Raw genomic sequence first — 13,615 nt, 5'->3', positions numbered from 1 at the left:
CCGTTCAAATTTTAATTTTCTTCCTGTTGTTGATACTATTCTCATCGTCAGAGATGATAATATCTCTCTCAAATTTGACATTATGATTTATATAATACACATTAATTTGCCTTTTGGCTTTTGGGGTTTCCCCGATTTCATTTCTCAATGAAATGTTTCTTATAAGAAAAAAACGTACTTTGGTAACAGAAACGAAAGGCAGAAGCATTGAAGGACTTAGAGATGAATCAGACTGTGCATGCTGTAGTGGAAGCTGTGAAAGAGAACTATCTGGCATGTTTTTGATGTTATTGTTTAATCTTCTTTCCTTGTTTTTCCCTCTTTTTTAAAAAGAAACCTGGAGGAGAATATATTTGTGTGTTGTTTCACATCATTTCACTCCTCTTCTGATTTCCATTTTACTTCATTATAGGTCCTTTCATTGCCAGAGTTTGGTTATGCTATCGGTTATGCATCAACATATGATTACAATACCCAAAGGCTTCATCAGAAGCAATTTACAATCGGACAAAGGTGAAAAACAGCATCTTACCTATCCATCTTCCTACTTCCCCTCCCCCTCACCAAAAAAAGAAAAAAGGGCTCCCCGTTTTCTGCTTTTCACCTTCATCATTCCTTGAAACTGCAGACTTTTTTTTTTGTTATATTTTCTTTGGTGTTTCGGGTGTTGGGAGTCTGGAGGACAATGATTTGTTTTTCCTAGCCCTCAGGTTTTACCATTGTCTAGTTATTGTGGGTGTGTTTTTACTGGGCTAGTTAAAATATTCATTATTTGCACGACAAGTTGTATACTAGGTAACCTGGTGCTTGGCTTCTCTACTTAGTTCTTTCAGATTTATCTTTTTGGCTTTCTTCACCCTTGGACTTGTATCTTTATAATTTTACAAGTGCTTTACGCATGAAATCAATGCAGCGTTGTTGCCTCAGTTGTGGCTCTTCCATGTCCGTCAACATTTGGGAGGCTGCTACTGCTTCTAAAGTCAATAAGTGAGGGCATTGTTACACCTGGTTCAAAACGGTCAAAGAAGAACTCTTCACGTGAAGTGGGATCTCTGGTTCATGCAGAGGTAGGTGTTTTCCCTCCAGTCTTTATGTTTGATTGAACCTTTGGGACCTCATTCTCAGTTCTCTTATTAGGAAAGCTTGCATCGAGATAACATTTTTTTTTGTTTCAGATTTGTTTCTATGTTGGAAATTGTATATAGAATTCTTATTTGATGCAATGCTTTCCAGATCATTGATATTCAGCCCCTTGAAATGAGATTAAAATTTGGAACTGGATTACGTGGAAGAGTTCACGTGACAGAGGTAAATTTACAAATATATGTTTCAACCATATAAAGATAATTCTGATTCTATGCATTATCTCCGATTATCATGTTCAACAAGCTTGACCAGTGTTGTGCACAGGTTAGTAATATGCTTGATGAAACTTCAGAAGCTCCATTTAGTAACTTCAGGGTTGGGCAAACCTTAGTTGCAAGGATTGTTGCAGAGGCAAATCACTCAGCTAACAAAAAGAAGGGCTGCCTATGGGAGTTGTCTGTAAAACCTGACGTTCTTAAAGGTAAAGCAAATAAATTACTAAAATATTTCTTTGATAAACAAATTTTCGAAATGATTTATTTTTTTAAACTCTACTTCAAGGCATGGAGTCAATTTCAACCATAAACTATCGATTTCGTCGAATAGAACCCTAAATCTGAAGAGTTGGTGCATTTCTTGTGGTTAAATGATGTTTTTGTTTATTGGATCTTTTGATTGTGTTTATTTTATTGCTGTGTTCAAGTGCTTTTGTGCAGATTTGTCCCAATTCACTTTTTGCTTATTCCATTCAGGATATTCGTTTAAATTGGAATGCTTTTGTTTCTTCAGTTTAACTTATGTAGCTTTGTATTTTATTCTTTTTTTGGTATCTTGTATTTTTGAGGATTAGACTCTTTTCATCGAGCATAATTTCCTTCCAAAAAACATTTATTTTTAATTGGAAAGAAAGAGATATTTCATATACGAAAAACAGGTGCACTCAAAAACTGGATTACAAAAAGCCCTTCCAGCTTGTCAAGAAGTTGTTTATACTGTAATTGGTGAATGAGGAAGAAAAACATTAACACCACCCAAGATCTATTATAAAAAGGCCTTCCAGATTGTCAACAAATGGTTGTTTAGACTATGAATTTACTGATGGGGAGGGATTTGATTTTGTGGCTAAGCTTGGGTACCCCATGTATGCTTGACCCCACCCAACACTATTCGTCAAAGAATTACTATAAAATCTCCAACCTCACTCAGCTGATAGAGTTTGATTTTCATTTAGATGACCTATACTCAGCCCTCTATTCCATCTAATCCATACCCAGCCTTTGATCCATTTGCTCGGACTGAATTGATCTGTGCATTCAGCTATTTTTCGACTACCAATGGCTACTTTGATATGCAAATAATGTATACGTGTCGACACCTTGGAACCATCATGAACCAATTGACAAGTGTCTTGTGAGCTAAACAATTAGACATGGCCCATGGGCAACCATCTTTATTCTATCTTTGATCATTCTGCTGTGCTCCTTCAATAAAGTAATATTTTTCTTATGAACTTCTTTGCATGTGGAGGCAATTGGGGGTGCTTTTTATATCTTCCCTCATTGTGGGGCCAGTTTCCCCTATATTTCGTAATATTTCAATTTTCATCTTATCAATAAAATGATTGATGTTTCTCATATTAACTAGTGAGTTTGGGATTTTTTTTTTAAAGAAGTTTGCTTAATTTAAGTACAAATACTTTTGAAAAAGTCTTAATTTACTGTCTTTAGTTGAAGTTTTTAAGTACTGTAGAGACATGGACTGTATTATTAAATATGGTATTTTTTTTGGTTCCCTAACAATTTGATTTATCCTTTTGTTGGCTCAGAAATTTATTTCCGGTATTGGTTCTTTTCCTTTTTCTCCAGGTGTTGATTTTTTACGTTAACTGTTACTATCATATAACTGGTATACTTGAGTAAAATTTTCAATGTAGTTTCTAATGTGTGGTATAAAACCAGATTTTAGTGTTGTGGGAGGCGTGATTGCGAATGAAGATTTGGGGTTTTCGATTGGACAACGAATCAATGCTTATGTAAGCAATGTAAATGGTGACTGGGCATGGTTAGCTGTTACTCGGCAAGTTACTGCCCAACTATTTATTCTCGATAGTTCTTCGGAACCTAGTGAGCTTCAAGAATTTTCCAAGCGCTACTATGTTGGAAGGGCTGTTTCTGGATACATATCTAACATTAATGGAGAGAAAAAAATCTTACGGCTGGTTTTGCATCACTTATCTGGTACCTCAACAGGAGAAGGTGACCAAGAAAATTTGAAGATTAGTAATTTGCAGACTGACGTTAGTAAGAAACATACATGTCATTTCAATGAAGGAGAGATTGTTGGGGGAAGAATATCAAAAATTCTTCCAGGTGTTGGTGGACTGCTTGTGCAAATTGGTCCCCAATTGTTTGGCAGGGTTCATTATACAGAACTTACAGACTGTTTAGTGCCTGATCCGTTGTCTGGATATAAAGAAGGACAATTTGTCAAGTGCAAGGTTATAGAAATTACCCATGCAGTCAAAGGTACAATACACATTGATTTGTCACTGCGGTCTTCAGCTGGCATACTCTGTCAGAAAAATGTTGAATGCAGTAACCATGAGTAAGTCCTGGTTTAGTATTCTGGATATCTTCTCTTGTGTTGACTATAGAATTATTTTCGATATCTTCGTTATTAGATTTTCAATAAAGCATCTCTGGTGATTTGTATTTATTTATTTAATTTGATTCAATGCTTACTGAAAACCCTTTCAGTTTTAATGTCAACTTCATTCCTGCATCATTTTTGTTTACTCTTTTTAATCAATTTTAAGGGACAATTGCATAATATATATGAAAGAAAAAGCCTTCATCAATTGTTTTTTTTTGGCGTCCATTCTATTGCATCATGGCAAAATACAGGAAATGGGTGTAATTTGGATGCATATAAATGAGCGCGGCTGAGTACATTCCAAGATGCATCTATCTTTATGCAGTCCAATATCATCACACACACAAAAAATGAATTAAAATATTTTTAAAAAAGAAGAATTTGCTGTGACAAATTATGATTGGACAATTTTGTTGGGTGCACAAATATAGGTGTAGCTCGAGATGCATCTAAGTTTTTTCCTCTATATTTACATAGATATATGCATGTCTATATGTATAAAAGAAAGCTCAATGATTTCTTGAATTAATACCGACCTATGTGTTACTTATTTGGTTGTTTGGTCATCATATTTAGTATCATTCATCACTTAGCACTGATCGTGGGTCATGACATTTATTTATTGTTCTTTGGAGGTTTTATCTTCTGAAATGCTGAGGTCATCACAGAAATCGAGGCATGCAAAATAAGTTGTTGAATTTATTTTGATATACGTGTTATTTCGTCTTGTTTTCCATCTTGTTTATTACATGGATTCGTATTTAATACCATCATTAGAGGGCATTGAACATGATATTCTTTTGGATTTCTTATCCTATCGAGGTAGTTTGATACCCAAAATACCTTGGTGCCATGATTCATTTGTTGATACATGAGCTGTTGGGTTGGAATACCAATTCAAACCAAAGCTTTCCTGTTTATCTAAAGACGTACTTATTCCAAGAATTTTTCCAGAATCTTTTCTTTTTATGGGAACAGTGTATCAGACTCTGATCATTTATATTGATGTATGTGGCAAGCTTATCTTTTTTATACTATTTTTATACATCTTCTTAGTTGCTTTATAACTGTAGTTTGTTTTATGCTGCTTAAACTGTTCTTATTAGTCAGCAATTGACATTCTTTTTCCCTGATTTATTCTCCATATTACTTATTTTTTCCCCAGAAACATTGCTTCTGGACGAGTGAGGATAGAAGATATTCATTCTCACATGGAGGTCCAGGTATAATTTATTATAATTATACTCAACTGTCAGCATGAAGTTGGTTTCTTCTTATATTTTGTACTCCTGTACTTTTCTTGCTCGTTCGTTTTTGTCTTGGGAATATATTTGCTCTATATTTTATTGAAGGTGCGTATAAATATTATTCCCCACATGCTGTAGCTTATCTTTCTTTTTCAGGAGCTGGGTTAGACCCTTTCTTTCGGAATGAGTAAAGTTCTATTATGTTATAGATTTGGGTTTTAGGGTTTAGCACTTAAATCTCCTGTTGGTCTTGAACTTTCAAAATTATTCTATTTAGTATTGAAATTTTAAAATGTAAATTTTAGTCCAAACAGGAGATAAATAACCATGTCATTCGTCATGGTCATTTTATGTTCAATTATTTAATCGATTGAGGATTACTTTGAATATGTGGATTAACATGTTGACATGGTTGTGTATTGGAGTTCCAGAGGTTGGTATCGAGTCAAGGTGATTTTTAGATGAAGTAGATAGGATTTCACTTATGTTCAGGGTTATTGCTAAATCAGGGCTTCAATGATAATAATCAGAGTAGATTTTTTACTAGCCAAAAAGGGAGAAAATGAGGGTGAATGTTTACAACACAATAATAGTAAATGCTAAAATAATTAATTTTTGACCTTTACTGATTAAAGTTTAGAAGCTAGGTTTAGTATTCCTTTCTAATAGTTTCACACAAGCCATATTGCTCAAAATAATGCTATACAGGTTCATGTCCAGAGTGCCCACTTTTCCAAAATAATATAAAGGAGAAGAGTTTTGTTCAAAATATGAGGAGAAGAGTTCATGTTCCTGTGCATAAGGCCAAAATATCATTTAGCAAGTCTTTTGTGTCGTTTTCATTGTTTCTTCTAATGTCATTTACATTACATCCATTTCTTCCAAAAAATATTTCTTACAACCCGACGATTTTTTAATCAGAGTCTCACGAGACTAATTTAGGCCAAATACAGTTTAAGAAAGTTCACGTACTTTGCTAGTGGTTTTAGTTGTATCACTATCCATATCTGGAACATCCATGTAAATTCATTTTTATAGATGACTCTTGAGAAAGATATTTATGTCTAACTGATGAACACAATGTAAAGAGAAGGATGTAGTGTAGATGATATTCAATTTTAACATCAGAGCGAAGGTGTGAATTTTAGGATTGTGATGTGTAATGAGAACTATATTTTCATTTGTATATGAGGATTAGTAGTGTTTGAATTTCTACTGTTTAGTAATATTTATTTGTAAATGGGGATATTAATAGGTAGTAAAGGTATCTTAGTAGTTAGTTAAAGAGTTTGTCATGGAATTTCATTATAAATAGAGGGAAGAGCAGTGAGGGGGATAAGCAATGTTATGGTGAGTGATTTAAGGCTTGTGAGAATTCTCAAGGGAGGGGGAGTCCAAGTACTTCAAATACTTGCTTTATTTTGTAATCCAGTTATAGTTTATCTTTCAAAATATTTTGGATTCTATCATATTATTGTTATTCTCTTTCCTTAATTGTAATAGGTCTCTCTTCTATCTAAGTCCTTAGTTGGATATATTAAAATAGATCAGTAATTTTTTCCTCTCAAATTTAACAATTTCTTACCTCTTTTTTCATTTTTTTTCTTGCGAGTGTTTAGAGTTGTACTAGGGAGCCCTCTTTTGTTTGTGAGTTCTGAGGTGACATTTGATCAAGTTTAGAGTAGGTTCTTTTTTCTAATATCCTTTTTTCCATTTACAAGGTATGGGCTGTAGCCATTCTTAATAATGATAGCAAGAATACTTGTAAAAGAAAAATAATTACAAAATTTGAACGAATCAAGGTAGAGGCTAGCTGCTACATTAGCTGTGATAATCTATTATAAATTATGATTGTCACTCGTTTATATTTTAAACATTACTATTAGTTAGAGTCTTGGGCTGGAAGTTTGGCCATCTTGTCTATGTGCTGTTTTTCCTTTTTTCTTTTTTTTTTTTTTTTTCCCTTCTCACTGTGGCTGTTGTCACTGTAGCATCTGTATTTCCTTCTTCAACTGTGATTATATTAAAAGTAGTTGGCTTACCTGTTTTCTCTGACCTTCTTCACTTATTTTCTTTTTAGGTTTTGGGTGTTTATAAACCATATAAATATTGGAACTTTTTGCATAAAGATGATAATATGATATTGGGAAAATGATTTCTAAATTATATAGTCTCCTGAATAAGTTTTGAGGCACATTGATTTCCTTTATACTTCTGGGATCTTGCCTAAGCTCCCTGCTTTGTGCATGGATTGGATAGGGTTATGTGAAAAATGTATCACCGAAAGGATGCTTCATTTTGCTGTCACGAGGCTTGGAGGCAAAAATTCTCCTATCTAATCTATCTGACGGATATATTGATAATCCTGAAAAAGAGTTCCCCGTCGGGAAACTTGTTCGTGGAAGGTAAAACAAGCTTCCGTTGTTGTTACATGTTCTTATGGTTTTAGTCTTTGAGAGAGAAATAAGAAACCATAATGCAGGATATTATCTGTTGAGCCCTTATCAAAGAGAGTTGAAGTTACCCTGAAGTCTGTGACTGAAAGTGGTGCATTGAGAGAAAGTAATGATGATTTAAGAAGTTTTTCTGCTGGAGATATGATATTTGGAAGGATTAAGCGGGTGGAGTCATTTGGTCTATTCATCAGCATTGATAATACGGATGTGGTGAGGATCTACTAGCTCCTTATTCAAGTTGACTAAGCATTGAATAGATGCTGAGGTGGTTCTTTGTTGTTTAAACTATGTTATTGTCGACATAAAACTATATTCTTTTTTTTTTTTTGGCAATTTGCAAATCATCTTCTATTTGGGTTTCTTTCTTCTATAAGAATGTTTTCATTTACACAAATAGTTGGGTTATTACGTTTCAATTTCGATGCCATCAAAATCTATGTAATGAAAAGTCTGTCTTGGCAGTTATAACATTATTAGTTAGGTATGCACTGATGAATGTTGATTGCAGAATAATGAACTATTATATGGGTATATTATTACCTAATTATTTTTGTTATAGGTTGGGCTGTGTCATGTATCAGAAGTTTCAGACGATCCTATTGAGAACCTAGAATCCAGATACCATGCTGGGGACATGGTGAAAGCAAAAGTATTAAAGGTATGTGTAGAAATTGGACTATAAAGGAACTGCCCCAATCATTTATGAATATGAATATGAATATGGATGTCAAAGTATGTTTCCTATCATAGTGTAATATCACATTTCACAAAACAAGAGTTTGTGTAATAGATTTTTATTCATTATGCCTGCCTTAACGTCATTTATCGTTGGAATGTGGAAGTAACACACTTTGTCTATAATGCTTAACCTATGATCATAATTTGTCTCATTATCTTTAGTTAATGTTTTTCCAGACTTTTAATAACTAAATCTTCCATTCTTTGTTGCTCTTTACATGAATTATTGTGTTGCTCAAGGTTGATGAAAAAAGACATCGGATTGCTCTGGGAATGAAGAGGTCATACATTGGAGAAACAAGTGAAATTCGTACAAATCTGGAAGAAGAGCATGAAGATGCCACTGATGGTGACGATTTCATTGGTGATACTAGGCTGTCAATGGATCTTGATAGCAATTCAACAAAGTTCAAGGATATGGATGATGACTTTGACAATATTGAACCTGAACAGCCACTTAGGCTAGCAGAATCAAGGGCTTTTGTTCCTCCACTTGAGGTCACTCTTGATGATATAGATGAAACTGACATAGTTACTTTACGGTCTGAGAATAAAGAGCTGACGAGTGGTACAGATTCTAGGGAAAAGAATGATAGACGGGAGAAGAAAAAGGCTAAAGAAGAAAGGTAACACACTTTTCATAGTTGAAAAACGTGTTATCATCAGTCAGGTTGGTTTCTTATTTTTCAACTTTTTTTTATTAGGGAAATGGAAGTGAGGGCTGCTGAGGAAAGATTATTGCAGAATAATTTACCAACTACTGTTGATGAATTTGAAAAGTTGGTTCGAAGCTCTCCTAATAGCAGTTTTGTTTGGATTAAGTATATGGCGTTCGTGCTCTCTATGGCTGATATAGAGAAAGCCCGAGCAATAGCTGAGAGGTACTACTGAACTTACTGTAATTTTTGAGTTTAGAGTATGAAACATGAAGCAAGTAGTCTTTCATCTCCGTTGAGTAGTTTCCATCATCTATCTGCATCTCGATTCCTTTTATTTTGCTCACACATTTTATGAATTTGTTTGTAACATTAATATGTACAAATACAAATTCCTTATTAATTGCATTCAAATGTATATTAGTATTTTGTAGTGTTAATGTGTTGAAGTTTATGGTTCTAATGTTTTTTTTTTGGTCTACAAGGAGATTAATGATTTTCTGTTTTTTGAAGGGCTTTGAGGACAATCAATATTCGGGAAGAGAATGAAAAGCTCAACATCTGGTTGGCTTACTTCAATCTTGAAAATGAATATGGGAATCCTAAAGAGGTAAATAGAAACTCCTAATTAAAAATTGTTTTCCACTTGTTGGATCTTCATATTTAAGCCTATGAGTAAGGAGGTGTTAGATGATATGATATTAAATTTATCTTCACTCATCAGCTTAAGCTTTTGGGTCAATCAGTGATTTAAGAAAAACAATAAATAGACATTTGAGTAGACTGATAACTCAAAGTGTTTGATGACCTTGATTTCGCTCCTGGTACTAAAGCTTTAGTATTTTATTTTATCTTTTCTATAGGATGCTGTTACTAAAATCTTTCAACGAGCGTTGCAGTGCAATGATCCCAAGAAGGTTCATTTAGCATTGCTTGGAATGTACGAGAGGACAGAGCAACTTAAGTTGGCTGATGAGCTCCTGGATAAAATGATAAAGAGGTTCAAGCATTCCTGCAAGGTACTTGACCATTGTTTTTTCCATGAATATCTTCATACAGTTAATCAAAGTTTGTATATTACAGGGTTACCCGATATTGTAAACTTTGCTGATAAATATAAAGAGCCTTTGCTGATAAATATATAAAGCGCATTGGGGTCTAAGTGTTGTTTCTATGACTTTTCAGGTTTGGTTAAGGCGGATGCAAAGTTTGTTAAAGAATGGACAAGTTGAAATTCAATCAATTTTGAACCGTGCCCTCCTTTGCCTTCCAAAACGTAAGCACATTAAATTTATCTCACAAACAGCCATCCTTGAATTCAAATGCGGGGTGGCAGATCGAGGTCGGTCAATGTTTGAAGGAATTCTTCGAGAGTATCCAAAGAGAACGGACCTGTGGAGCATCTATCTTGATCAAGTAAGAATACTTTGTTTTTATATTCTCAAAATGAAAGGTCAATTTCTTATATCGTCATCTACCAATTTTCCCAGGAAATTTGTCTTGGAGATGCAGATATGATTCGTGCCCTTTTTGAGAGGGCAACTAGTTTATCTCTTGCTCCCAAGAAGATGAAGGTGCGTATATACCTTCATTTACTATGTATTATACCTATTTTAGTTGGCTACTTTTTGAATTTTTTTTAAATAATCATTTTGGTATGTGAATTTTCAAAAGGTATCTTTTCGCTTCCAATTTTTTAAATATAAGGTAATTGGAATACATGCTGATTTTAGTATGTTCTTATATATATCTATATGTTATACATTTTTTAAAACACATTAAAGATGAGTGGTTAAATTAGTTAATTTTTAGAGTTCAGGATAAAACTGAATATTTTAAAAGCTCTGTATTTTAAATACTTCCAAGAGACTAAAGTTAGATTTAAACCATAGTTCATGTTGTCTGAGCTTTTGAATCTTCTGGGTTTTCAGTTCTTATTTAAAAAATATTTGGAATATGAAAAGTCTGTTGGCGATAAAGAACGAATCGAATCCGTGAAGCAGAAGGCACTGGAGTATGTTGAGAGTACATTAGCCTAATGATGTAAAACTCTCTAGAGTGGATATTGATAGAGTAAATATCACTTCACCAGAAAGCTAGCGTTGGTTAGGTAAGATTTCAGACAACCCCCCACATTTTTGTTAGCTGTGACAGTGGAGGGTTTGTCACTTTGTATGAGTAATTTCCCTTTCAAGTTCTTAGTGAGATAGTAATCTGAGAAAGTTGGATTCCAATTTTGTATTATATCCAGTTTCTTTGACAATTACAGCAAAAACAAGTGGGTTCACTATTTGCTCGTTTCAGTGAAAGAATGGTTCATGTATTTTATTTATTCTTAAGTGGTATGATATAAGCCTGAAACCCCCCATTGCACTTTGTGCTTTGTGGTCACAAAAAATCAACCATCTTACTGGTTTCGATTATTTATTTAACCTTTTTTTCCAGTTTGTCTTAATCGTAAATTTCCATGGATTATTGAAATCAACATAGCTTATCTGAAATATGGCATCCATGTTTGTCCACATGCATTTTTGATGGATCTGTTGATAGGAAAATATATTTGAACTTTTGTAGGTTGAAACATCATTTTAGTCAATCCATTTTGATACTTATTTTTAATTTATTTCATATACTTCAAATAAAATTTAAAACTAGTCTGCTAGGTTATGGTTAAGTTTTCAAAAATATGTGGTGTAATTAGTTTCAAATTTATAAAAACATTAATTTGGTGTCTTGTAGAAGATCAATAAAAATTAACTTCAAACAAACAATAAAAATTAGTTTTAAATTTAGTTGAAATGATAAAGGCTAAATTTGAACCTTTTGAAAGCATATTGATGATAGTTTTTGTAGTTGGGTTTTAATTGATGTCTCAATTTAATTGAAATTTGAACATTTTTGAAGTACATCGATAATGGTTAATATTTCAACAAGTTGGCATATGCTGTGTTAAATCGTAGAACGGTAGGAACATAGTAAGATTGCACGAAGTTGATTCTTTATAATGAATAGAGGGATCTGAGAAGCATGGTCAAGAGACTTGCCATGGGGAGTCGAGCTCTATTCCTTCTCTTAATCAGTTCTCATACGCAACCAAAACAAAGCAATCTATTTCGAATACCTATAAGATATCTTTGGATCCTGTGGCTATCGTGATTCGAGTTGGGAGTGTATTATATAAAATAAATTGGAAAAATAAGTTCTAAGTATAGATGATGTGTTGATGCTTTGATGCGTTTATGTATTTGTAATGCATTGGTGCATTAGAGCTGTGCAATAGAACGCACGGCACTCCTACTGACGTTGTGCCTGTGTTAGAAGATACAAAAGAGTTGAGTAGTGAGTGATGAATCATGCGAAAATGGATTTTTAATGTAAGTGGTATGCGTCAATCTAAGATGAATGTACACGAACTAAAATGTGATGTGGATGAGATGGGTTGCCTATCTTTGCTTAGGCGTTAGACTCTTATTCGACACTTTTCAATGCGAATAACATACAAAACCTATCTCTAGGATGCATGCGTCGAACACAAAATGCAATAAACACCAGTAAGTCTATCTCTAGATGTATTAGGCGTTCTACTTGATGCGGCTCTCGAATAGTCTAAGTTAAAGATACTTTTACCAATTGATCAAGATGGCTTAAGCGTTTGAAATGAAGTTTTTCATAAAGTATAGATGCATTCAACATAAACAAGAAATAAATAATGGAAAAGTGTGATGGATCAAATATATGAATTTATAAAGAAACAGATTGTCTTTACAAAAGCAATATTTAATGAGATAAAATGAAAGCGATAAATGAGATGAAAGGAACTGAGTCAAGCCGCAGAGTACATCTCTTGTATCTCTTTGGCTCAATTCTAGTTGTGTACAATCACTTGTATAGGAATTGGACGAAGTATCTTTCTCAAGCTCGGCTTCCTCCGCTCCTTGACCCGCGGTGATGGTGGTTTTCTTCCCTTCTGATCTTCTTGGCACCACAGCACAGCTTCTAAAGATCTACAACTATGACTATGCTAATATAGAGTGAAAACTTGAAAATTTTCTGAATATGTATATGTATTTGAACTCTGGAGGGATTTCATCTATTTATAGGCGTTGGTCATCTCCAGCTTGGTGATGGGGAGCATTAAAGTCCATGCCTTAATCAGCCGCCTGATACTTAGAAGCTTTTTAGACGCCGCCTGCTGCAGATGCCCATACTTGCAAGTGGTGATTTGACACAAACAACCTGCATCAATGAATCTTCTCTGCGTTGAATTCCCTTCGACGCATGGCCCATGCGTTAGAACTTTTGCCAGCTACACTTCTTATTCATGCGTTAGCTTCTTATTGAAATCCTGCAATATAACGCGTTAGTGCCGCAATATTTAGTAATAAAACTTCTTTATCATGAGTTTGCTAATGTTTGAGTAATTCCATGCGTTTCTTCTAAAAATGAGGAGAATTTATCATTAAAAACCTTAATTGTTCAAACTTAAGAGCAAAAATAACTTGTATTCGTTATCAACACCCCCAAATTTGAACAATGCTTGTCTTCAAGCATTTCAAAATAATTCTTTGTTATCTCCCTTGTCTTAAGTGTGCAGAATTCACCTCTCATCATATTCTGTTATAAGCTTGAGATAAGAGTTTGGAAAATGTAACTTAGATTGACTCTTTTCTAAAAGGAATAATGTTTAGTTTCAGGTACAACAAGCCTTTTTATCAACAACTCCTTTCGTTTCTCAAAACATTCCTGTTTTTTCTAAACTAGCAATGCGTTAGATGCTCTT

The 13,615-nt window shown here is 33.9% G+C and overlaps 1 protein-coding gene across 2 annotated transcripts in view; it reads left to right on the top strand.

The window, feature by feature from the left end:
- The window catches only part of LOC120072689 (RIBOSOMAL RNA PROCESSING 5), a 40,019-nt gene extending 28,703 nt beyond the window's left edge, over positions 1-11,316 (top strand). The window contains exons 24-40 of one of the 2 annotated variants that reach the window (XM_039025139.2): positions 190-273; positions 413-513; positions 914-1,067; positions 1,234-1,308; positions 1,411-1,567; positions 3,045-3,690; positions 4,904-4,961; positions 7,245-7,390; positions 7,468-7,651; positions 8,001-8,099; positions 8,420-8,805; positions 8,884-9,060; positions 9,349-9,445; positions 9,699-9,854; positions 10,021-10,251; positions 10,326-10,409; positions 10,767-11,316. In XM_039025139.2, the coding sequence (XP_038881067.2) occupies positions 190-273; positions 413-513; positions 914-1,067; positions 1,234-1,308; positions 1,411-1,567; positions 3,045-3,690; positions 4,904-4,961; positions 7,245-7,390; positions 7,468-7,651; positions 8,001-8,099; positions 8,420-8,805; positions 8,884-9,060; positions 9,349-9,445; positions 9,699-9,854; positions 10,021-10,251; positions 10,326-10,409; positions 10,767-10,874 (2,943 nt within the window). In that variant the 3' untranslated portion in view covers positions 10,875-11,316. Of the gene's footprint in view, positions 1-189; positions 274-412; positions 514-913; positions 1,068-1,233; positions 1,309-1,398; positions 1,568-3,044; positions 3,691-4,903; positions 4,962-7,244; positions 7,391-7,467; positions 7,652-8,000; positions 8,100-8,419; positions 8,806-8,883; positions 9,061-9,348; positions 9,446-9,698; positions 9,855-10,020; positions 10,252-10,325; positions 10,410-10,766 lie in introns of both variants that reach the window. The other variant, XM_039025138.2, reaches the window with a different exon arrangement.
- Positions 11,317-13,615: the final 2,299 nt, after the last annotated feature.

This window comes from Benincasa hispida, chromosome 3 (assembly GCF_027475165.1).
Source record: "Benincasa hispida cultivar pf3 chromosome 3, pf3_genome.v1.1, whole genome shotgun sequence".
Lineage (NCBI taxonomy): Eukaryota > Viridiplantae > Streptophyta > Magnoliopsida > Cucurbitales > Cucurbitaceae > Benincasa > Benincasa hispida.
This window is presented reverse-complemented; position numbering and strand designations above follow the sequence as displayed.